This window comes from Lontra canadensis, unplaced genomic scaffold (genome assembly GCF_010015895.1).
Source record: "Lontra canadensis isolate GAN:19392208 unplaced genomic scaffold, GSC_riverotter_1.0 scaffold23, whole genome shotgun sequence".
Taxonomy (NCBI): Eukaryota; Metazoa; Chordata; class Mammalia; order Carnivora; family Mustelidae; genus Lontra; species Lontra canadensis.
The window spans coordinates 19649376-19672250 of record NW_022631017.1 but is presented as its reverse complement, the minus strand read 5'-3'; the positions used below and the strand labels follow the sequence as shown (position 1 = coordinate 19672250).

Genomic DNA, 22875 nt, shown 5'->3' with positions numbered 1-22875 from the left:
AGCTGTAACAAAAATAGGGCAGTAGGCTCACAGAGGAAGGACTTTGGTTCATTCACCTGCTTCCCTGTCCCCTCGCTCAGCACTCAGGGTGTGTGATGCATATTTCAGGAGGAATTAATAAATGAGTCTCACCTTGTCGTAACAGGACCCAAGTGGGGTCACAAGCACCTCGCATGCATTGTCTCAGTAGTCACAAAATCCACAGGGCGGCCGCCACTTTCACCACTTTGTAGATGAGCTAGTTAACAAAGATGACTAAGAATGGACTGAAATGGGACATGAATCCAAATTTTTGTGACTACATTCATGCTCCCCACCCCCAGGCTAGAGTCCCTTTATAGGACACGACCTTTCTTTTCCTTTCATCTAGTTTATTCCTCTTGGCTTCCGCCCACAGGACCAGAGTCTCTTCCCAACTGGAGGAAATAGTATATAGTCATCAAGTAAATGGGAAATACCAGCCTCTGGAGTAAAAATTTAGGACCCACATTTGAAAATAAAAATACCTAACTGACTGCAAACTTTCCATATTGAGACAGGAACAGCACCTTAATACATGCTATGTATCTCATCAACCCACAAAGAGAGTCTTGCCTCCAATACGCTAGAACAGTCTTTTAAAACAACATCATCAAGGGAGTACTGTCCCATCATGTCTGTCGTATTCTATTGGTTAGAAGCAAGTCACAGGTCCTGCCAGAAATCTAGGGAGAGGGATTATACAAGGGTGTGAACACCAGAAGTCCGAAATGCCTGGGGTCATCTGAGGGTTTGTCCACCACAAGCACCAGTAGGGGTGCCCATGAGTTAACAACAGAACTGGAAACAAGGCATGTGCATCAGAATCATCTTGATGGTATGCTAAAATATGCAGATGTCTTACCCCCAAGTGTCTAATTTAGCAGGTCTAGGGTGGGAATTTGCATTTCTAACAAGTTCCCAGGTAAGGATGATGGTGCTGGTCAAGGGATCACCCTTCAAGAACCTGTACCCTAGCCTGTCCAAGCCACTCCCAGTGCTGCCTCCCAAAGTGGCAGCTGTCAGTCCCTCAGGATTAGGAATGTACATCCTGGGAGCACGGTCACCCAAGGAAGGCACGTGCAAGCCTGGTAACACACGGAAGGCTTTTTGGGCAGACAGTTCTGGAGTCCCAGGCATCCAGAGGGTGGTCTAGAAAAGGAGGCATAGGTTCTAAATGGACCTATAGACATTCTCAACAGGGCTCAGACAAAGGCTAAAGCAGGGCTCTCTAAATTAATGGCTCAGGACAGGGGTCAAGAATTGTGAAGGGTCAGATTTTACCCTACTTGCAAGCTAGCAAATTAGCCTGTCAGTTTCACAGATGGTGGTGAAAGACACAAGACGCCTGGATCAAGGGGAAAAAAAAGACAATTATTCACAGCAATAGCAATGGCCATAGTAACATCATTGCATCAGTTCCCTGAGCCCTAATTCCAGAAGGGTGACATGAGGAGGGTCAGGTGTTGCCTGTTTACACGGTGGGGTGTGTTTCAGGAACTTAACACTGAGATTTCAAAGCCCTGATTTCATAAGGTGGCTGCTAGCCCATCGGCCCTAGACCTGATCCAGAGGGAGACCTGATCTTTATTATCCCAGACAGTAAATCAATCTGCCCGTAAGGGAGAGTTTCTACTTTCCAAGGCCGCCTGCTATGCAAAACATTCCTGAAAAGATCGTGCAGAGAAAATTAGCTGTTAAGGCCTTTGCTCAGAGGATCAGTTGTGCAGAAACTTGAGAAACCAATGGAGGATTGGTTACACTGACTGGCAAGAAGATGAGGGTAACACCGACTGGCAAGAAGATGAGGATGCAAGCCAGCAAGGTATTCAAGGAAGAGTTTTTGAGGCAGAGAGATCAGTAAATTGAAAGGCGCTGAAGACCAAGCAAAGAGAATTAAGCAGGAGGGCATGGGGACACACGGTCAGATGAGTTACAGGGGAGAAAGTGGAATATAGATCACACAGCATCCTTCCTTTCGGCTGGTGTAAGGATTCTGCCCTTCATTCTGAGAAAAATGAGTTATTGCAGAGTTTTGAAAGGAGGAGTGGCACGGGACCAAATGTTTTGAGAAGATCACTTTGGTAACCATGTTGGGAATGGACTGAAGATAGGCAAGGGCCACAACAGGGAGCCCAGCTAGGAAAGTCTTGCAGAAACCAGGTGAGATGATGGTAGCCTGGGCCAAGGCACTATCAACAGAAGGGCGGGAAGTTGTTTTACTGGAGATGTATTTTGGAAGTGGAGCTGGCATGACAGACTGGAGATGGGATATGATAGGGAAAACCCGTCCAAGACAAAAACCTCTCAGGCTTTGGGCTTCTGCATTTGAAACGGAGCTGCCATTAACTGACAAGGGGGTAACTTTGGGAGAACTAGTGATATTTTGGAGGAAGGACATCAGAAGTTCAGTGTTAGTCATGTTAAGTCAAGATACTTATTAGACATTCATGCAGACCTATCAAGTGGGTAGCGTGAAGTTGAAGGGAATCTGAAATTCGGGAGCTCTGAGTGTTTGGATGGAATTTTAAAAACACGAGTCCTGAGCAACTTACAAGAGAGAGAGTGCAGACAGAAAGCAAAGGAGGTTGAGACAGGGCTTATGAAGCGGCGGGGTTGGGGGCGGGGACAAAGCACTTTAAGAAGGAGTGAGCAATTCTGTAAGTGGTGCTGCTCAACCAAGATGAGGCCTGAGAACTGATCACCAGATTTTTTTTTTAAGACTGAGAGCTAATTGGAGCACCTGGTGGCTCAGTCTGTTAAACAACTCTTGGGTCTCAGTTTAGGTCACAATCTCAGGGTCCTGGGATTGAGTCCTGCCTCGGGCTCCAGTATTATCCCCTCCATCTCCCCGTCTCCCTGCCTCGCTTTTTCCCCTGCTTACACTGGCACAGGCATGTATGCCTGCTCTCATTCACTTTCTCTCTCTCAAATAAATAAATCTTAAAAAAAAAAAAAAGATAAATGGTAAATAATTTTTTAAAAAAGAGAGAGAGCTCGTTTCCTTTTTCCTCAAATCAACTAGAACCCAAATTCAAAGCTATTATGGGACCTTTATGCCTCCGGCAATATAACAGGTCCCATTACATTAATCTAGACTATTTATTTTCCCTCAGCCTTGGAAAAGAGCTGAGTAGAACACACAAAACTCTATGAAGGACAGAGGCCAGCTCTGCAGAGTTGGACACAGGGCATCATCACTGGAGAGCAGAGGGCACTGAGCCCCTCGGGAATCAAACAGAACACTGGCACCAAATTCGTTCCTTTCCAGAGCTCAAATCTTCACAGGAAGGTAGTTGTTATACCTGTGTATGTTGTAAATTCCTGGCTCCTCGCGAACAAGTGTATTTAACTATAAGTTCACAAAATCTGGGATGAAGCCAAATAGAAATGGGTTTTTACACCGTTAAGGAGATTACAGGCCTAAATGAAGTCGCTGTTGCTAAGCCCCACATCAGCAAATCAAGACGGAATACCTAAGCTAACCGCAGTCTCAGCCTCGTCTAGCAAGGTAACCTCTAACCAGTGAGGCTTGAGTCAGAGCTCAGCGCTAGTGGGGTAATCTGACCGATGGACCTCTTCCGACCCCCACAGATGGGGAAGGTGACCTTGCCTGAAACAAGCCACTCTTAGCTAGAAATTTCCTTTTTCTTTCCCAACCCCTTCTGTCTATAAAAGCCTTCCATTTTATACAGCTCCTCAGAGCCCCTCTCTGCTTGCTAGCTGGGATCCTGCCCAATTCATGTATTGTTGAAAACACGTCAATGAGATCTTCAAATTTACTCAGTTGAATTTTGTTTTTATAATAGCCCCCCTCAGCAAAGGTCTTCAAAAGTTATATCTGTATCTGATTGTAAGATTTGGGATAATGATGTGGAGAAGAAAGGCAGAAAGAAAAATAATTAACTTTTCCTACAAAGTACACCCCATTGACAAGTACTTGAGAGGGCAGAGTGACCTTCCTCCCCGAACTCCAGTGCTTCAATGTTAATGCCTTGCTAGAGGCAAAAGCCAACCTGAGCTTGACATTAGTCTGACCTCCAAGATCCCGGAAGTCTTTTTTTTTTTTTTTAAGATTTTATTTATTTATTTGACAGAGATTACAAGTGGGCAGAGAGGCAGGCAGAGAGAGAGGGAAGCAGGCTCCCTGCTGAGCAGAGAGCCCGATGCAGGGCTCGATCCCAGGACCCTGGGATCACGACCTGAGCCGAAGGCAGAGGCTTTAACCCACTGAGCACCCAGGCACCCCCCGCCCAGGAAGTCTTCTTTAACATCTGAAAATCCCTTTGGAAACTTCCTTTACCTCTATCCACCGCCCCCCTCCGCCCCCACCAAGATATAAGTTAGCAATCACCTTCCAAGCATATGGTCCACTGATACACATCTGAAGGGTCTCAAGACCACAAGTTTACCAGAGAGTAATAAATGACCTTTCAAGGTCCTGGAAACCTTGCTTCCAAATTCCTTAGAGATTTACACTATCCCTAATCCCTCCCAACTTAAAAGTATATAACCAGTCACTCCTTACAACCCTTGTGCAGCGTTTTTTGTCCACGGGTCATGTCCCCATGCTTTAATAAAAACACCTTTTTTGCAACAAAGACATCCCAAGAATTCTTTCTTAACCATTAGCTCCTAGACCCCAACATTTCACATCAACGGCAGGATATAAAAGGGTAGTGCTAGATACCACAGATGAACTATTTGCTCAGAACTCTTTAATGAAGAAAGGAACTACCCCATAACATAACTGTTAAGGAGAACAAAGGCAAGAAAATGTAGTGAAAATTAAATTTCCTTACAACTTGAGATGAGCTGAGTGTGACTGACATTCCTCACAGAACCCATAGCTGTCTTAATGTTGATGTTTCACTAGGGACTAAAAGCAGCCTTATCTTGAGGTAGCCAGACCTTCAGGATCCTAGAACTCTTCTTTAACATGGAGAAATCCTTTTAGAGACATACGTGATCTCTACCCACCCCCCAAACTTTAAATTATATGAGTCACTCCTCACAGTCACAGTGCAGCTGTTTCTGCCCACGTCCTGTCCCTGTGCTAGAATAAAAGCACCTTTTTGAACCTAAAACGTCTCAAGAATTCTTTTTTGACCATTGCGCTCAAGGACCCTGCATCAAGAACCAGAAGAATTTACTTGGGGGTGGCAGGAGGCAGGCAATACTGTGCTGCCAATACTTCGCAAAAGCATCCCTGAATATCCTTCCAGATGTGTTTTCCATCTGTTTACTGTTACCCAATTGCTTTTTTCCCCTATACAATACTTGCTTTTCAAACATATTAGATGGTTTATTGGTTAAATACAAGGTCTTCCTCTCTGGTGGGTGCCAATGTAATTTCTGGCCAGAGGGGCCAGGCTCCTCTCGAAGGTGCAAAAGAGTATGTCGAGTGCCCCTGTGCGGCACTGTCAGAAAGTAACCACCCACCCTTTGGCTGCTGGGTACTCCCCCTTGCACGTTCTGTATGCAGATCTTTCAAAGTAGCAAGATCATATTTCAAAAAATTTCTGAATGTGTGTTCTTATTTCCACACATTCTCGAAACTGTCGCGGTGGAAAAAAATGCAAGGTCTAATCCTCCCAACATGCTTCCTTCTTTCAGGGCCCGTGTCCTGGAGAGCACGCTCTGGGGGCCTGGGGAGCAAGCACCACATAAATGAACCCTACCTGGTACACGGTAGGCCCATGACAAAGAGGTATTTTCCTTGCCCACAATGCGCTTCTTGACCTGGGGAAATTGTGAGGAACCAAGGATCTTTTGAAATAAACTTTGTAGGAAACACAGGTATGTTGAAACTTCCAGGAGGGGCCCTGGGGTGTAAAAAATGGAATTATCAGGGGCCAAAGACTGCACTTTCTTCCTGGTCTGCCCTAACTCTTTTAAGTAAGGGAACCCTTCTTTCCATGATGCCTTCAGGTACAAAGGAATCCATCCTGGAAGCCAAAATGGTGGGAAATACAGACAATTTTCTTTGTAGCTCTCGTGATTGCTACTTTCAGCTCATTCATGTGTGTGTGTGGGGGGGTGGAAATCATAGGAAAAAAAAATATCTGACAGCTCGAGACTCGGAAATCAAGAGATTTGAAGAGATCCCCTCCCACCACCCAAGCTTTTTCTTTTGAATGAATCCACTCTGCTTCTAAGATCCTTCACAAGGCGCTTGCTCGTGTTTGACAAAAGAGAAGGCTAATTATAAGAAAAATGCGTTTTGCGATTTTCAAGGGTTTGGAGGATTCTATATTTTGGATACACATCAGGAAAATGTACAAATAACCACAGGTAAATTTGGGGATGAGGCGTAACACACACATACATTTTCAGCGCGTGGTACATTATCTGGCTATAGCACAAATAGCTAAGAGCCAGATTGTTGTCTTTGGGGAAGGAAGCAATATGTTGGTGACGAAAGGGTATTCTTGAAGATTTGTGGTTGTATTTTGGGAATTTCATCTCCTCTGCATCAAAATGCAACACTTATAAACGACTCATGCTGTGAGAAACTATTTAAAATTTATCTTTCCTTGAGGACCCAAAGCTTTCTTGTAGACAACTCAAATTCATTTAAAAATGTTCTGCAGCCTTCCCTGGTGCATTAAGGATGATTCCTAATTTAATACATATATTTTAAATAAACCGCACTGCATTTCTTAAACACCCAATGGGAGATAAAATGACGGGCTTGAAAATCCACAGTTTGGGATTGCCCTCTCAGTGTTCTTCACTGCATCCTACCTCAGTGAACGGAAGAGACAGCTTCCAGGTGTTGGGGACAATTCAGACCTGCAGTTACAGTGAACATGTGCACAGATGGAGAGCAAGCTGGGGGGACAGCCAAGGCTGATGCCTTCTTTTTTGCCACTTGAGACCACAAAAATTTAACACAGAAATTGCTAAAGTTCCTTAAGGACAAACCCACTGCCTATTCATTTTTCCCACTAGGTACCTTGTTAAAGTAGGTATTATGCAAAACGGCTTGGGAGTCAGCTAAATAAATGAAACATATTCACGTTAACAAGTAATAATAATACTGGGGACACCGTAAAGATCTTTCCCTTTTTGGTGCTCCTTGAGAAACTAGTTCTTTCAGCCAGCATCCTACTTTCTGGAAACAAGCATGCAGATCCTAACGGCTCTCAATTATTCTACAGTCCAGCGATTATGGATATGAAGGAACACCAAGTGGAGTAACATATCTGAAGCATTCCACATCTGAAGTGTCTTTGCAGTTAATAATAAAATTCTATACTGGTTCTAAGCATCACATGGCTTGTGACTTACAGAATTCATCTTGAAAGCAGAACTAAAACAGTAGGTTATTCATACAGGAGCACCCTACCACCCCACCCCACGGTGTCCCCGGCCCCAGCTTACCATATTATGGGGCTTATTCTTGCAGACCACAGGAGTTCTGGCCATATTCTTTCAGACCTAGACTCTGCCCATATGTGGCATAGACAGTGCAACTAAGTACTGCCCTTTTTAAAACCCCCTTGACCGTATGAATATAAAGCAAAATCTATGATTGGTAACTCTGCACACTGACTGCTTATGCATGGCAATTTAAGGAGATGGTACAGAACAGTAATTAAAATCCCAGTGTATAAAGTCACACTTCAGATTTCAAATCTGGGCTCTAACACGTCCAAGCTGTATGAGTTAGAGAACGTTGGATAACTACTCTGTCATTCAGTGTCCTCATTTGTAAAACAGAAATAATATTACCTTCCTCAGGATTTCATTTTATTTATTAAATAACACAATTTTGTAGTGTATAACATGGTATCTGGCATTAAAACAAAAACCACCACCAAGATATTATTGTTATTGTCCCCCTCAATGTGAGTTAGTTCTAATCAGCATTCTAGTATTCAAAAACTCCCACTGGGATGGAGATGCGTAATCTCATTAGTTCTGTGTGCATACCCATGGGGATGGCTCTTCTTAGTGATCCTCCCTGGAAAGATGACTCATGTCAAATTCATCTTCACCTTCTGCTGGCATATGCCATCCTGCACATGACCTCGGGGCTAGTGTAGGGGTGAAGTGGTGAATTCTTCCTTCCACACTTAATTTTTCTGATCTTAATTTCCGTGTCTACAAAATGAGTTAAAAATAATGGTATCTGGGTGCTTGGGTGGCTCAGTCAGTTAAGCATCTGCCTTTGGCTCAGGTGAAGATCCCAGGGTCCTGGGATCGAGCCCCACATCAAGCTCCCCATTCAGTGGGGAGTCTGTTTCTGGCTCTCCCTCTGCCCCTTTTCCCCGCCCCCCACCCCACCCTTGCCTCATGTGTGCACACATGTGAGTGTGCTCCCTGTCTCTCTCTCCCTCAACCTCTTGCTCACTCTCTCTCTCTCAAAAAAATAAAATCTTTAAAAAAAAAAAAGTAATGGTATCTATCCCATAGTATTACTATGAGAATTCAATAAGATAATGCATGCAAAGTTCTTGGCCACTAAAAGCAACAGCCAACATTTATTTAGTATTTATCATGTGCTAGGAACTGTTTTAAAGCATTTCGCGTGTATTAACTCATTAAATCCTCAACACAATCCTACAATATAGGTACTATTATTATTCTCACTTTAAGAATGGAAAAATCAAGGCCCAGAGGGATCAAGTAAATTGTCCAGCGTCATATTAATAGTGAGTGAGAAGAATGACAGAATTAAAATTCAGGCAGTTTGCTTGGATTCTGGAATCCTAACTACAACATCTGTTGCCTTTCAGTAGTAAGTGCTTGTCGGGTATTTGCTATTACTACGGTAATCAATAAATATGTGTTGAAATATTTAGCAAATCGATATTTGCCAAAGCACTTATTTATTATTTACTGCATCTCACTAAGAATCAAATCTTGTCACAGGCCACAAAAATGGACTCTCCTGCTTATAAGTTTTTTGAAGCAACTTCTCAGAGTCTACCTACCCAAAGTATTAAGAAAACAAGAAGTATATTAGGGCAAAAATTCAAAATAGGTTCCAATATGCTCCAATATCTATCATTTTTATGATTAGATTTTATAAGAATTTTAATTAAAATAACAGTATAGGTTTAGGTTTGCTGCAAACGACTGACTAATTATGAATGCGATACTGCCTATGTTAACACTTTTGGAGGGAAACTAAAACTACAGGAGGTAGCTTTGAAGGCAGTAAGAATACTCAATAAAAAATCTTTAAAACTCATAAATTAAAATATGTAACACCTACCTCCCATAGTTTGAGGTTTATGATTATAGTCCCTGAAATATCCAAAACAAGAATTTTCCTCGAGTAATATGATCCCTACACCATAAGAGACTTAGCCTGTTGCTATTTGGCACGGAGAAGAGGGATTATTTTATTGTTTTCTAACAAAATAACATACTTTGTTTACAAAGCAAGACTTTGTCTTCCATGCAATATTAAGGGAAAAGGATATAACTGTATTCAGTTTTCTACAGCTTCATTCCTTGCCTCATTTTCTGTTCTGATCCTTGTTTATTTTCATTCACCTGTTTCTAGTTTAGATTATCTTGCTGTGTTTTTATAACATGTATAAACTGCTGTAAGTTCTCCTGGAACATGATGGTATAAATAAATGTCCTGTGAACAAAGTATAATTATAATGGACGTTATACATGACATTTTCACTTTAATGGAATTTGGAAACAGGTAAGATTTATCTGACATTTATAACTTAATGTCATTTACAGATCTCTGAGAATCCTCCTGAGTAGACTGTCTGAATATAAAAAGAAATTACTGTAGTAGGCTGAATAATGACCCCCAAAGTATCAGGTCCCCATCCTTGGAACCTGTAAATGTTTCATTATATGGGAAAGGGGTCTTTGCAGATGTGATTATTTAAGGATCTTGGGAAATGGAGATTATCCTGGATTACTCAGATGAGCTCTAAGTGAAATCGCAAGCATTCTTATAAAAGACAGAGAGAGATCTGACAGAGAATGCAATGTGACCCCCAAGGCAGTGATGTAGCCAAGGAACGCCAGCAGCCACCAGAAAGAAGCTGGAAGAGGCAAGGAATCAATTCTTAGAGCCTCTAGTGGAACAAAGCCCACCTGACAGTTCAGTTGTGGTCCAGGGATAGTGATTTTGGACTTCCAGGCTTCTGAACCATGAGGATAAATTTCTGTTGTTTTAAGCCATTAAATTTGTAGTAATTTGCTACAGCAGTCATAGGAAACTAATACAATTATTTTCTAAAATTATTTTTAGAGCAGGAGAGGGGCAAGGGGAGAGGGAGAGAGTCTTAAGCAGGCTCTGCACGGAGAACAGAGCCCTCCTCTGGCTCAGTCTCAGAACCCTGAGATCATGACCTGAGCCGAAATCAAGAGGCAGAGGCTAAAGTGACTGAGTCACCCAGGCACCCCGAAATTAATACAATTATTAATCTAAATAGATGCAAGTGTTAAGTGAGAAAATTTTCCTTTTAACAGTAAAGACACTCGGAAAGACAAAAACAAAGTTATTTCCTAAAGTCATGAAATTTTGAAAGGTAGTTTAAAAAGATCAGGAATTTTTAATTCAAAGGACTGTCATATGTTTCACAAAAATGCTACATTCCTAACCAAAGCCTCTCTCTAATATATTTTTATTAATGCAAAATTCTCTAGTACCAGGAAAGCAACTGAGAATGCTGGCTTCCTGTAGGCTTGTCATTCCACACTGTTCTCCAGCTCCTTCTCATCGGATCATCCTGTGCATAATCCCACCTCTACGTTTTCTGTTCTGTCGGCTTCCCAGAATATCTTCTTATTCTGCTGGAGGTAGTGTATTATTTTATAGAGTCAAGGTACATATTTGCAGAATTTCACTTATGGAAAAACTTCTAAAAAAACCCTGCTGCTGCATTTACCGAGCTATCCATACAAACCATGTTTAAGCACCTGCAGATCTCCTAGAAAGTACAAGGGAACATCCCAGTGGCACTGCCTACTTCATCTCACTCAATTTTGCTTGTTTCTAGATCAATAGGCAACAAGATAAGCCATCCCCACTCGAGATAATTCTAAAATAAACTGTGCCGATGATAGAAACTTGCACTTAGGAAACCAGATGAGTCTCTAAGAATCTAACAGGCAATTCATTTGACCAGAAACATGTGTCAAGGGGTAAGATTTTCCCATTCATCTAAACTATAAACATTTTATGAAAAGTTTCCTTAAAGAACTTAATAGTTCTGCTGCTTAAATGACCAAAAAAAGTCTGAAAGTGAAGAACTCCAAGTACTGGGAAAATGAGGATTTAAGAGGCAAATTATCATCCATCTGTTTGTAAAAGTATAGAGTCATCTTCATACCCATCCTTACAGACCTATTCCAAAATTAGCTGATTTTTCATCCTAAGTAGTTCTTAAACCTGTTCATTTCTGTCCTCCCCGGCTGACCATCACCCTAGCCCCGATCTCCGGAGGATAACTTCACTTGCCCTTTAACTTGGGCTCCTCACCCCTTCAGATTCCACCCACTCATGAGAGGGAAGAAAGAGTGGCAAAGAGGGTAGGGGGGAAATAAATGGGGACTTCAGTTTTATTTTTCCCCTAAAAGTGGCAGGCCTTGAGTGAAAACGGGCAGTCACTGCACGGGCTCTGCTACTCACTGCCTACTTGATGTTAGAGGAATTCACATGTTCTGCTTGTCTCCTCTCCAGAGCACAGGAATGAGAACACGACCTTATGGGACTGTTGTGAAGCACTAAGTCAACAAGTGCAAAAGGCACAAACAGAAGCAGGGACATGGTAAACAATCGTCACTATTTAGATTATCACCTACTAGGCCAGACCTTCAGGCTCTCACTGGCACTATGTGGCCCTGTTTTATATCATTAACACAGTTGCAATTTTACACTTTATTTATTAGTAACTATCAAATTAATGTCTTTTACTTCCTCTACTATAAATGTCATGAAGCAAAAATCAAGTCTGTGTTTGCTTCCCCTAGCACAGTGCTTGGCAAAAGGAAAGCACTGGGATATTTGGCAAGTAAATCTTGCAAGTAAAGCAAACCAACGACACTCATGGTTCCGACCTGTAGTTTAGCTGTCTTAAGAATTCAGATGAGGGGCGCCTAGGTAGCTCAGTGAGTTAAAGCCTCTGCCTTCCGCTCAGGTCATGATCCCAGGGTCCTGGGATCTAGCCCACATTGGGCTCTCTGCTCAGCAGGGAGCCTGCTTTCTCCTCTCTCTCTGCCTGCCTCTCTGCCTACTTGTGATCTCTCTCTGTCAAATAAATAAAATCTTAAAAAAAAAAATTCAGATGAGTCTTTCTCCAATCTCAATGAATAACCAATTACTTGGGAAGCTTTCAAATACACCCATGCCCAGGCCCCAATCATTGTATTTTGACTGATCTGAGATCGGTATTTAACATTCTGCAAATAAATAATTCTTATCTGCAAGGCAGGCTGGAAAGCTCCAGTGTTGTTCCCACCTGCTTCAGGTCAGGAGAGAAGGCCTCCAGACCAACCACTGCCTTTGAATTTGACCAACAACCCCTGCCCTTGGTTGAATTCTCCTTTCCTATTGAGATAATGGGGAATAAAAAACACTAGAAGCTGCAGCTTTATGGATAGGATCTTAGCTGATGGAACACACCAGGATGGTTCGTACTGTTCAGGCAACTGTAATCCTGGCAGCAAACCTGCTGGTTGACTCCAGCCAGACCCAAGCACCCACCAAATCCCTATCATTCCGGAAAGGGTCTGGAACCTTTCTTACCTTTATTTTGCCTTTTTTTTTTTTTTTTTTGGTTAAATTTCTACTTTAAAAGCCATCACAGTATTTCTTGCAGTGTGGAAGAAAGGTAGTGATGATTGTTTTAAAGGCTAAAGAGGGCTGAACTCCGCATCCCTCCCTTCTTGGTGGTGTTCCCAATGTAGACTCCACGGTCATTGTCCTTCCTTACCAGACTCCAGCTAGACATCCGCCCACCTCTGCTTCTCTCTCCACGTACTCCCCTTTTCGCACAGTTTCATACGGATTCCTTACCCCTGGCCCCAGTATGACCCCAAGACCCGAGGCTGCCGTTGGTGACGCCGCCGCCGGGGGCTCCTACAGCGGGCGACCCCAGGAGCGGGGATCGAGGCGGCGGGACTGCGGCCCGGGATCCTGCGCGCCCGCCCCGCGGGGAGGCAGAGGTTGCTCCCCCACCTGGGAAACGGGGGCACACGCGTCTATCGCTTAGAGATCCCCGGGCGGGTAACGCTCTCCCGCCTCAGAAGCCAAGTCCGGGCTGGGCAAGCCCCTGGCGCAGCGGTGAGCCCCGGGTCTCCGCGCAGCCCCCACCCCAGCGCGCGCCGCCCAGCTCGAACTTGGGACGCGACGCCTGCCCACCGCTCAGGCCAAGAGGAGTCGCGCTCCCTTCCTGTTCCCCCAAGGGCAAGGGGAACGCCTCGCGGATTCCAGACCCTGCACAACAGGTCCTTCGGGCACTCGCGAGGTTGGGAAAGCGGGGTAGGAGGAGGAGGAGGCACTGGCTGGGAAAAGAACTCGAGCGCTCTGTGGGCGCATTTCCAGCGGAGAGACCTCTCCACTTAGCATCTCTACTGGCCCCAGCCTCACAGCAAATCCCGAGTTTGGGGAGCAGTGATTATCCCGCAGGCGCGGGCAGGAGCGGAGAGCGGCGGACGTGTGAGATGGCACCCATCCGCTCCGTCCGAGAGCAAAGTTACGTGGTGCCGGGAAAGCGCCTCTCTGAGTGCCACGACGGGACCCTCAGGGCGATGGGCGACCACTCACCTTGTGCCTGCGCCTCCATGGTGGCCGTCTTCGGACTCCGCGCCGCGGGGCTCCCAGGCGCTTCCAGAGAAGCAGGCGGCGGTGCCCGGGCTCGGAACGGAACTGGCCCCGCCGCACGCGCCCGCCCTCCCCTGCGCACTTGTCGCGAGCGCTGCGTGGAAGGGGTGGGGGACCGGGGGCCGCCTGCACTGCCGCTGTGGTTAGCTCCGCGGCGTCCAGTCCACCTGGCCCGGACCACGCGGGGAAGGAGCCCGCCGCCTGGCGCCACCTGCCGGCCGCTCTGCGCGCGGCACCGAGGGCGCCCACCCCTGACTGCGGGCGCCTTACTCAGGCCCTGCCAATGCCTGACCGGGCTGAAGTGGGTCCTCAAGCCCAGGCAGCCAAGGGGAGATCCCCAGGGAGGGAGGAAGGAGGGTGGATTTGGATTTACGACACAGAACCCTAGCTCCTGATGGAAATACGGAGTTTGGATCCTGTGATCCTCTGCACTCAGTATTTTTGTTAAATGATCAATATATAACCTTGTTTTATGTGAGTTTCTGCTTAAAGATACCGTATTTAGGTATTGTTGACTCATGAACTTTGAGCTCAGGGCCGTCATCAGTAGACCTGACACCTGATTGAAACCCGGTGAGCTTATTGAACTGACCAACATTTCACGTGAGCCATTTTAAATAGCAAAATCAGCCCCCTCCCCTGAAAAGCACAAAAATGGTGTATCTGTAGTATGAAAAGGGCACTTGTTTACTGAAACAAGGGAGAGCTTCGCCTTGTTTGACCTCAGCTGGAAAGGTAGGCGCGCCTGCCAGCCCTAGTTTCCCTGGGCTCTGCCTAAGTCTGGAAGGACTTAATGAGGAAAATTCACAGATACGGAGTGCGCAAATAATAAGCGTCAACTGCGGGTATATTTTCTAATTTAGAACCCATAAGCCCTTCCTGTAGGGTGAAGCAGTCACATTTTCAGAGAAAGACTAGAAACTGACAGTTTCGTTGCAAGCCTGGCCTGGCAGTGTGACTAGAAAGCATGGCAGAGAAGAAAAATCAGTTCATGTCTCACCTTCTCAGGTCTTTAGCCCTAGGCATCTCTTTCTCCTCACACCTGCACACTCTCCATCTGTAAAAGGAGAGGAAGCATTTGTTTACATTTGCTCTTGAGTGGTTTGCCATTATTTTTTTTCAGCCCCCCCACCTTAAAATTGATGTTAAAGTCTGTCAGGGTCAGGTATGGGTCCTGTATCAAACCCAAACGTTCCCCCCCCCATTTCTTGTCAAAAAGCCTTATACAAATTCATAGATCAAAAGATTTATTGGGGGGCACCTGCGTGGCTCAAGTGGTTAAGCATTTGACTCTAGATTTCAGCCCAGTTCATGATCTCAGGGTTGAGAGACATAGGCTTGAGTGGGCTCTGCGCTGAGCGTGGAGCCTGCTTAAGATTCTCCCTCTCTCCTTCTACCCCTTCCCGCCTTGCTCTCTGGCTCCCTCTCTCACACTCTCTCTCTAAAACAAATAAAATAAAATAAAAAGTTATCAAATAAGCAACTAACCGGTAGGTTCTATTTCATCCATACTCAAGTTACTGTCGAAGTTCAGACTAATAAACATTAATAGAGTCTTACATTTTTGTTTGAAAAAGGTATACCCATGATTTTCATGGCATATGTAAAAAACATGTCCGTGTTTTTTGTTATGTTAAAATGCCCCTGCTTTGTAATTGTCGGCATAAAAATTGCTCTGCAGAACACCAAGAACAGGGGTTTATGTGGCTTCTGGTGATAGTGACCATGGGTGTACCAAGTAATGAATCAGCATCACTGATTAAATCACTTTCAGATTCTGTCCAGTTGTTCTGGTCCCCTCTACCCTGGAAATTAAGCACCAGGATAGGGTTGACTTCCAGCTGTGAAAAGGAGCTGAAAATAGTTAATGACTTTCCAGCTTGGGTCATCTAACCTTTATCTACATTATGACTCATTTTTCTGATGTACAAAATTTTAAGCTACTACCCCCTTAATGTATTTTATCATTTTTATAATAATAAAATATTGATAGTCATTAAGAAATAGTAATTGAATTTATTCTCTGTGCCAGGGACTGTGCTAGAGGCAAAGGATACAGGTCAAGGACATGATCCTTCCTCCCCAGGGAGTTCATGGTCTGGTGAAAAGGAGAGATAAGCTGATACTTTATAAAGTAGTGCAGTGGGAGGGAAGCCAGAGTGCTTGTAAGCAATGAGGAAGTTTCCCTAACTCAGACCCGTGAGGAGATAAAGGAAGGTTTCTTGGAAGATGTTTGCCTCAGCGGAATCTTGAAGGAGGAAAGAATTAACAGGGTAGGCTATGCTGGCCCCCAAATAATGGGTTAGCCAAGGGAGACTGTGGTGTTTCTTTCCATTTCCTTGTCACTTATGGTGGTGATTTTCCTTAACTTCTTAAAGCTTGCTAAAACAGCCATCCTGACCCTCCTGTTTGTTCATCTCCAGCAGCTTTTCCCTGGGGGAACCAACACAATGGATGGGCATTTGTGAAATCCTGGTTTGCCCCTCCAGAACTGATCTTTCTGCTGATGGAGTGAGAATCTTAAATGTCCAAAGGGAAGCTGTATTCAACAGTCTTTGCTTGAACCAGTTCCGGATCACTCCTTACAGAAGGTGCTGAGGGGGCCTGTGGGCAGAGAAAGAGGAAGGGGAAGTGGGGAAGAAAGGACAGATCAAGTGTGCCACTCTGGCTTAGGAGACTTATTACTACACTGAAGGAGAACATGGGCTTTGGGTCTCCATTATTAGATCTGAAAACTACTAGCTGTGTAACCTGAAGATAGTTTCCCAGCCTCTCTGTGCCTGGGCTTCTGCATTTTGTGACAGGATGCAATATGAGCTCTTAATTGATGTCTTCTTCCCCTCCCAGCCCCCTGGGGGCCTGTGTTTTCCAGAGCAGTGTTTCCCAGACTTCTTATGTATCATCCCGCAGCCAGGGGCTCCTGAGCATTCCCAATAGCGGGGCCTCACTCCCCAGATACTCTGATTTGATTTATTTTTTGGAAAGCTCTCTAGATAATATGAATACGCTTCCAAGATTGAGAAGGACTGTTTTAGAAAATGTCCACTGCAAAGATGAAAGGCACTAAATTCTTAGCTTTTAAATTTAAGAAGTTGCCACCCAGATTAACAGAAAATAATGAAAATGAAATGGGAACAGGCAGAGCAAGGACTTCCCCCCCCCCCTCCCTGCCTCCAGGGCAACTGGGGAGGGGAGAGAAGTTTGACGGAGAGTTTAGACATGGGTCTATCTATATGGGTGTCTCTTACCCTTTCCTTCCCTACCCTCATCAGAGCAAAGAAGATGGCCTTGACAGTCCCATTGAGAAATCTGATGGCCAGATAGTTTTGAGAAATGTTAGAGACAGAGTGGGTATCACTTTGAATTTCCCACCCTTTCACGCGGAGTAGGAAAACGTCTGGGAGTTCCCTTGAGTACCATGGGGGGAGGGTCGATGTCAGGGGAGAGAGAACCAGCTAGTCAGCCACCACTTCCAGGAGACTGAAGAAAGGGAGGTTCCAGAAGGGAAGGAAGTAGTGCAGCAAAATCCCTTTGGCAGGTAAGAGGGCTGCCCTAGGGAGAGGCAGGGTCTGTGTGGGAGCACGGCCTGCCACAGGACTGCTAGTGTCACCCACATCGTGCTACCTATGGGCAGGGCAAGAGGAAGTGCGGAGAGTCTGGTGAGGCATTGCTCACAGAGAGGGCTGAGACTGCCTTCTCCCTGTCTCTGCAAACTCCCCAGGCTTCAGGAGGACTGGAATGTGGTTCCTATACCAGTCCACTTGCCAGGGAGTTGGCTGTGGCAGCCATGGGAAATTAGCGGGCTGTGGTCTTGCCAGGACCATTGAAGTAGAAACCCAAGAAGTAAACATCAGAGGAGTGCAGTGCGAGGCCCTCAGCTGGGGTCCAGCAGGGCCTAGGAGAGCCTGAATGTCTCATCAGTTAAGTCTGAGTCATTTAGTCTTACCTCATCTTCTCAGTCCCCACCTCACACTCCCCAAAGAGGAGCTGGTACCTGTAAGGGAAGAGGTCGGACAAATCAGACTAACTTTTTCTCTCTAATTCTCTCTCTCTCTCTCTCTCTCTCTCACGCACGCACACACACACACACAGAGAGAGAGAGAGAAAGAGGTTTTCCAAGCAGTGCTGAGGGGAGAAGAGGTTTACTTTGAGACTGAGAAGACTAGATCATATGCCAACAAGACAGTGATCTAATAACCAAAACTAACTGAAATGAATGAATCAGAGCCAGCTGCCTGTGAAGAAGCCATGCCCAGCCAGCTGAGGGAAAAGTAATTAGAAAAGTACAAAGAAATCATGTTTATCCCCCAAAACCTTATTACCCTCAATAAATTGGTTACATTATATAAAATTCTTCACAAAAAACCTATTGGGCACATTTTGCTTTTTTCTAAGCTCCCCTCCAAAATTTCTAGAGATAGTCTCTGGATCCATAAAATACTCGTAGGTGTTCGGAGGACAAAGATGCTTCTTTTTCATTATAAAGGGACACATCACTTGTTGCACTCTCAAGTTCCTACACACACAAATACTAAAGCTCACTCCTTCAGACTTTCAAACTGCCACATATATAATCATGTTTAAATCTCAATCTCTAAGACATATTGAAAATGTGTTCATTTTCTGTGATCTTAACGCAGGGCTTGTCCCCCTCGGCACTGCCGGCGTTTTTTATTCGGTAATTCCCTGATGTGTTGGAGGGTGTAGGAGAGAGTCCTCTGGCTCCCTTGCTAGCTGCCAATAGTAACTCCTCAGTGGTGACTCTAAACTATCTCCAGACAATGCCAAGTCTCCTGGAGGGCAAAGGGAGAGATGAGAACCACGGTGAGAACCAGGTGAGAACCACGGCTTTCACTCTCTTTTGAAGATGCAAAATCATCATGAATGAAAATCACTACCCCGTGTACTATGGTGAGGCCTACAGTGTAAGGATACCCCTGAGCTTCATCAGGAAGGGGCTTTTTGCCTCTCCTTTCTACATAGAAAAGTCTTGTCTCTTTCCGTTGTCATCAATCTTTCCTAATTTACTGGCTAAGCAGAGAGACATTGTCTAAAAAAGGACTGAGAGGGGCTTTACCTTATTCCTAAAGAGAAAGGAGAACGAGAGAAGGCAGAATGAATGATGTGGCTATTGCTCTGTAACTCTGTATAAGGAAAGTACTGGAAGTTTTTTATGTTTTTGAGGTTAAATCAATCCATTATAGGTTCTGCCCAAGCATGCACTTGACCTCAGAGTGACAGTGTTCTGAGCCCAAACTAATATTTCAAGAGAAAGGCATCAAAGGGGATTGGGAAGCCATCACTTAGATGGGCCTTCAGGTTGGGATGAGATCGGCAGACAAAAGGAATCTGAGATGGAGGAAAGAAGACGAGGCCTGCACCAGTCTTTTTGTGATTAGCATTTGGCTTTCTTAGGATCCAGAACCTAGAATTTGCAAAATTGGCTCTTTTCAGGCTACTTGCATTTCTTTGGTTTATCTTTTGGAATTTTTTTTCCTGCTTAGTGTTTATTATATTTCCTTTCAAAAATGTTCAACTCTTTCTGTAGCACTAAGGAAAGGAAGAAAAGGCATGTGTTGTCAACAGGGCTAGACCAGCACAGGACATGGCAGGAGTGATGGAAACAAGAGAACTCCAAGAGAGACACACAAAGGGACAGAAAGAAAAGATGACGGCCTCTACCACGCGGTCTACTCCCTCACCCCTCAGTTTGCTCATTCTTTAGAGGATTTTTGACTTATTTATTCAAAGGTGCAATTTCCTTATAGCTTGTGGCTAATTAGCAGGCTCTTGTGGTTAGCAGCTGTGTTTCCAGGGCTGCCCTTGTCAGAGCTTGACCTCTAGATAAATGGATATTACCACACTATTCTTATAAAGCAAAAACAGAAAGTCAGGTGTCATCCAGTTCTTTCTCAGACACAATGTACACTTCTGGCTCCATTGTTTATGAGTGACATTGAAAAATTAGAGAAAGGTTAAGTAGAACATCTTAAAGATTTTTTAAAAAAGATTTTATTTATTTATTTGACCAAGATCACAAGTAGGTGGAGAGGCAGGCAGAGAGAGAGAGGAGGAAACAGGCTCCCTGTTGAGCAGGGAGCCCGATGCAGGGCTCAATCCCAGGACCCTGGGATCATAACCTGAGCTGAACCCAGGCGCCCCTCAAACATTATTGATAAGGTTCTTAGGGATAGTGCCTCCTGGCTCGTTTACTCTGGTAAGCAGAAGTCTAGGGGATACTTTGACAGCACACACATTCATTGTGCATGGTTACCGGACAGATCACAAGCACCACTGCAAAAGACAAAAGACTGTTTAGTTGGCCACGATAGTTACTTTCCAAGATTTCAAAGTGACTTTTACACTCTGAACGAATCTAAACTGGGTCTTAAATAAATGCAGCGGACAATACAAACCGAACACAACAGGTGTGCCAGAGGTCAGTATGATTTCCTGAAGGAAGCCGTGGTACACCAGCTTATGTCCAATTCAAGGACCTGGCTTGTTAGGTGTTCATGTCTCAATTACGCTCCAATCAGAAAGCTCTGCGAGGGATGTGAATAAGTGAATAATGTTAACATTTGGTTTTGCAATCTCTACCATGGAATGGAACGATTTAAATTTGAATTTGAAAAAAGGCATATTGCCCAACATTCCCACGGATTTGTGGAAGAAGGCAAAAATAAGCCCATAATTAATAACTAGTCAAAAGGACCATTTTGGAGCTATTCAAATGTTTTAATATTTAATATTCCACTATTGAAACTTGTCAGTGAAGACTAGCAGGGAACATGCACTCATAGAATTGTGCAGAGAAAAACATTTTCCTGGGATTTCCTCTTAGAAGTTCTTGTTTTTGGTAGTTAATCCTCCTTATCTGTGAGGGGAAACCTATTTCTCTAGAGAACTTTCCTGCACTAAGTTGAAGCAAATTGTACGGGAAAAATTAGTAAGCCAAGCCCCTCCCATGGAGTATTAAGTCATAACAAACTCGGGAATTATCTACATTTTATGTTCGCTAATTCCAAACACATATTCTATGTTAAGAAAAAAATCTGTACATTTTACTTTATTTTAAAAGATTTTATTTATTTATTTATTTATTTATTTATTTTATAGAGGGGAAGAGAGAGTGCATGCATGAGGGGAGGAGCAGAGGGGGAGGTAGAGGGAGAGAATCTTGAGCAGACCCCAGACTGAGCACCTAGCTCCATGCAGGGCTTGGAGCTGGATTTTACCACCCTGAGATCATGACTGAGCAGAAACTAAACATCTGGCACTCAACCAACTGAGCCAAGTGGCCCAGTAAATTTTATTTTATTGCTCATGTATACAGGTTTGTTATAAGTTAATTTCAAAGATGAAAAAAGTTGTTTAAGTATGAAATAATCATGTTTTATTGTGAAAATCTGTGAGATGGTTTTTGTATAGTTTTACTTTTTAAAAAAATTTATATATTTGAGAGAGAGCATGAGAGAGAGAGAGAGAAAGAGAGAGATCAGGAGCAGAGGGGAGGGATAGACAGAGAAGCAGACCCCTTCTGAGCAAGGAGCCTAATGTGGGACACGATCCCAGGATGCTAGGATCATGACCTGAGCTGAAGGCCAATGCTTAACCGACTGAGCCACCCAGGGCCTGGTTTTTAGTACATTTTTAAAAGTTCATCTTTAAAATTTAAAAAATCCAAGCTTTTTTTTTTTAAATAATATTTTAAGTTTCTGATTAGGAACTTTGAAAAATTATAACTTATACAGTTTTTCCAACTCATGCATCAAAATTAATTCAATGGAAATTAAAATACCAAATATTTTTAAGCCAAGAAAAACTAGAAGAAAGTTATCACTGGCTATTCATTAACTTGTGAGGTTTGAGGACTACTTTCAAAGTTCAGATATGAAAGAGATTAATTATAAGGAAAAAGATGAACATATTTGGCTTCAAAAATGAAAACTTCTACCCATCAAAAATAACCAAATTAGCAAACTGGAAATTAACAAGAAGGACAATAGGAAAAGGGATGAAATGTCGAGACTTGAAAAGACCTATGTAGCTATAACCTTGGTACCAAAACCCAACAGGACAGTCCTAGGAAAGAATATTATGCAAAATTATTACTATCAATGCAAAAGTTCTAAATAAAAGGGAGGCAAATAAAATTTAATGGTGTATTAAGTGTGTGTGTGGGTGGGAGTGTATAATACTTTGTCAATCAAGATTGAACAAAGAAATCCATGGATAATTGAACTTCAGAAAATATAATGAGGAAGCCAGTGGAGTATTGTAGCTAGCTTATACTGGCTTGTGAGAGCTGACTCAAATTTTCAGGAAATAGGAAAGGATGTTATTCAGGAAAAAGGAAAATGAATCAAGATGATAGGTCAGAAATGTAGAATAGAATGAAAAATAGTGAGTAAGAGTAGTAAAGCACAATAAATATTGACTGTATACTACAATAAAAAGTAATGTTCTTCAGGGTTTAGCATACATCTGGAATTTTAAAATACTGCACAATTATATGTATATCAGGAGTTTCAATGTTCTAAGTTTCTTAACATTGTCTGAGAAGAGAGGAAATCAGCATGGACATAAGAATTTTATAAGTTAAGGATGAATAATTTAGTCACCTACAAATCAAAACAAGTAGATATTAGCCCAAGAAAATGAAAAGGTAATTCAAGAAGAGCAAATAAAAATGCCCAAGAAATCAATAAAAAATATTCAAATTCACTGGAAATCAAAGAGATGCAAATTACCATCACCACAAGAAACTATGGCACCTACACCAACACCTGCCAATTGTGTTGGCAAGAGGAAGAGCACTGTGAACCCGCACCCGATGCTGGGTGAGTTTAAATTTGCATGGCAGCGTTCGTGAACAATTTGGTCATATATAGTAAAGTTGCTTCAACCCTTCAAATGGAACCTCGTAAAGTAAAACATAAGCTTTAATCCATCAAATCCATACCTAGATCTACACCTTGAACCTGGAAAAACCCTTGTCTGTATGCATAGGTAGACATGCATAGATGCTCATTGCTGTATTCATT

General features: G+C 43.6%; 1 protein-coding gene across 9 annotated transcripts in view; it reads right to left on the bottom strand.

The window, feature by feature from the left end:
• Positions 1 to 14022, bottom strand: part of TPD52L1 (TPD52 like 1) — a 98752-nt gene extending 84730 nt beyond the window's left edge. For all 9 annotated transcript variants that reach the window (XM_032862445.1, XM_032862446.1, XM_032862447.1 and 6 more), the window contains exon 1: positions 13772 to 14022. In XM_032862445.1, coding sequence (XP_032718336.1) covers positions 13772 to 13790 — 19 coding nt within the window. In that variant the 5' untranslated portion in view covers positions 13791 to 14022. The remainder of the gene's footprint in view (positions 1 to 13771) is intronic.
• Between the last annotated feature and the right edge of the window lie 8853 nt (positions 14023 to 22875).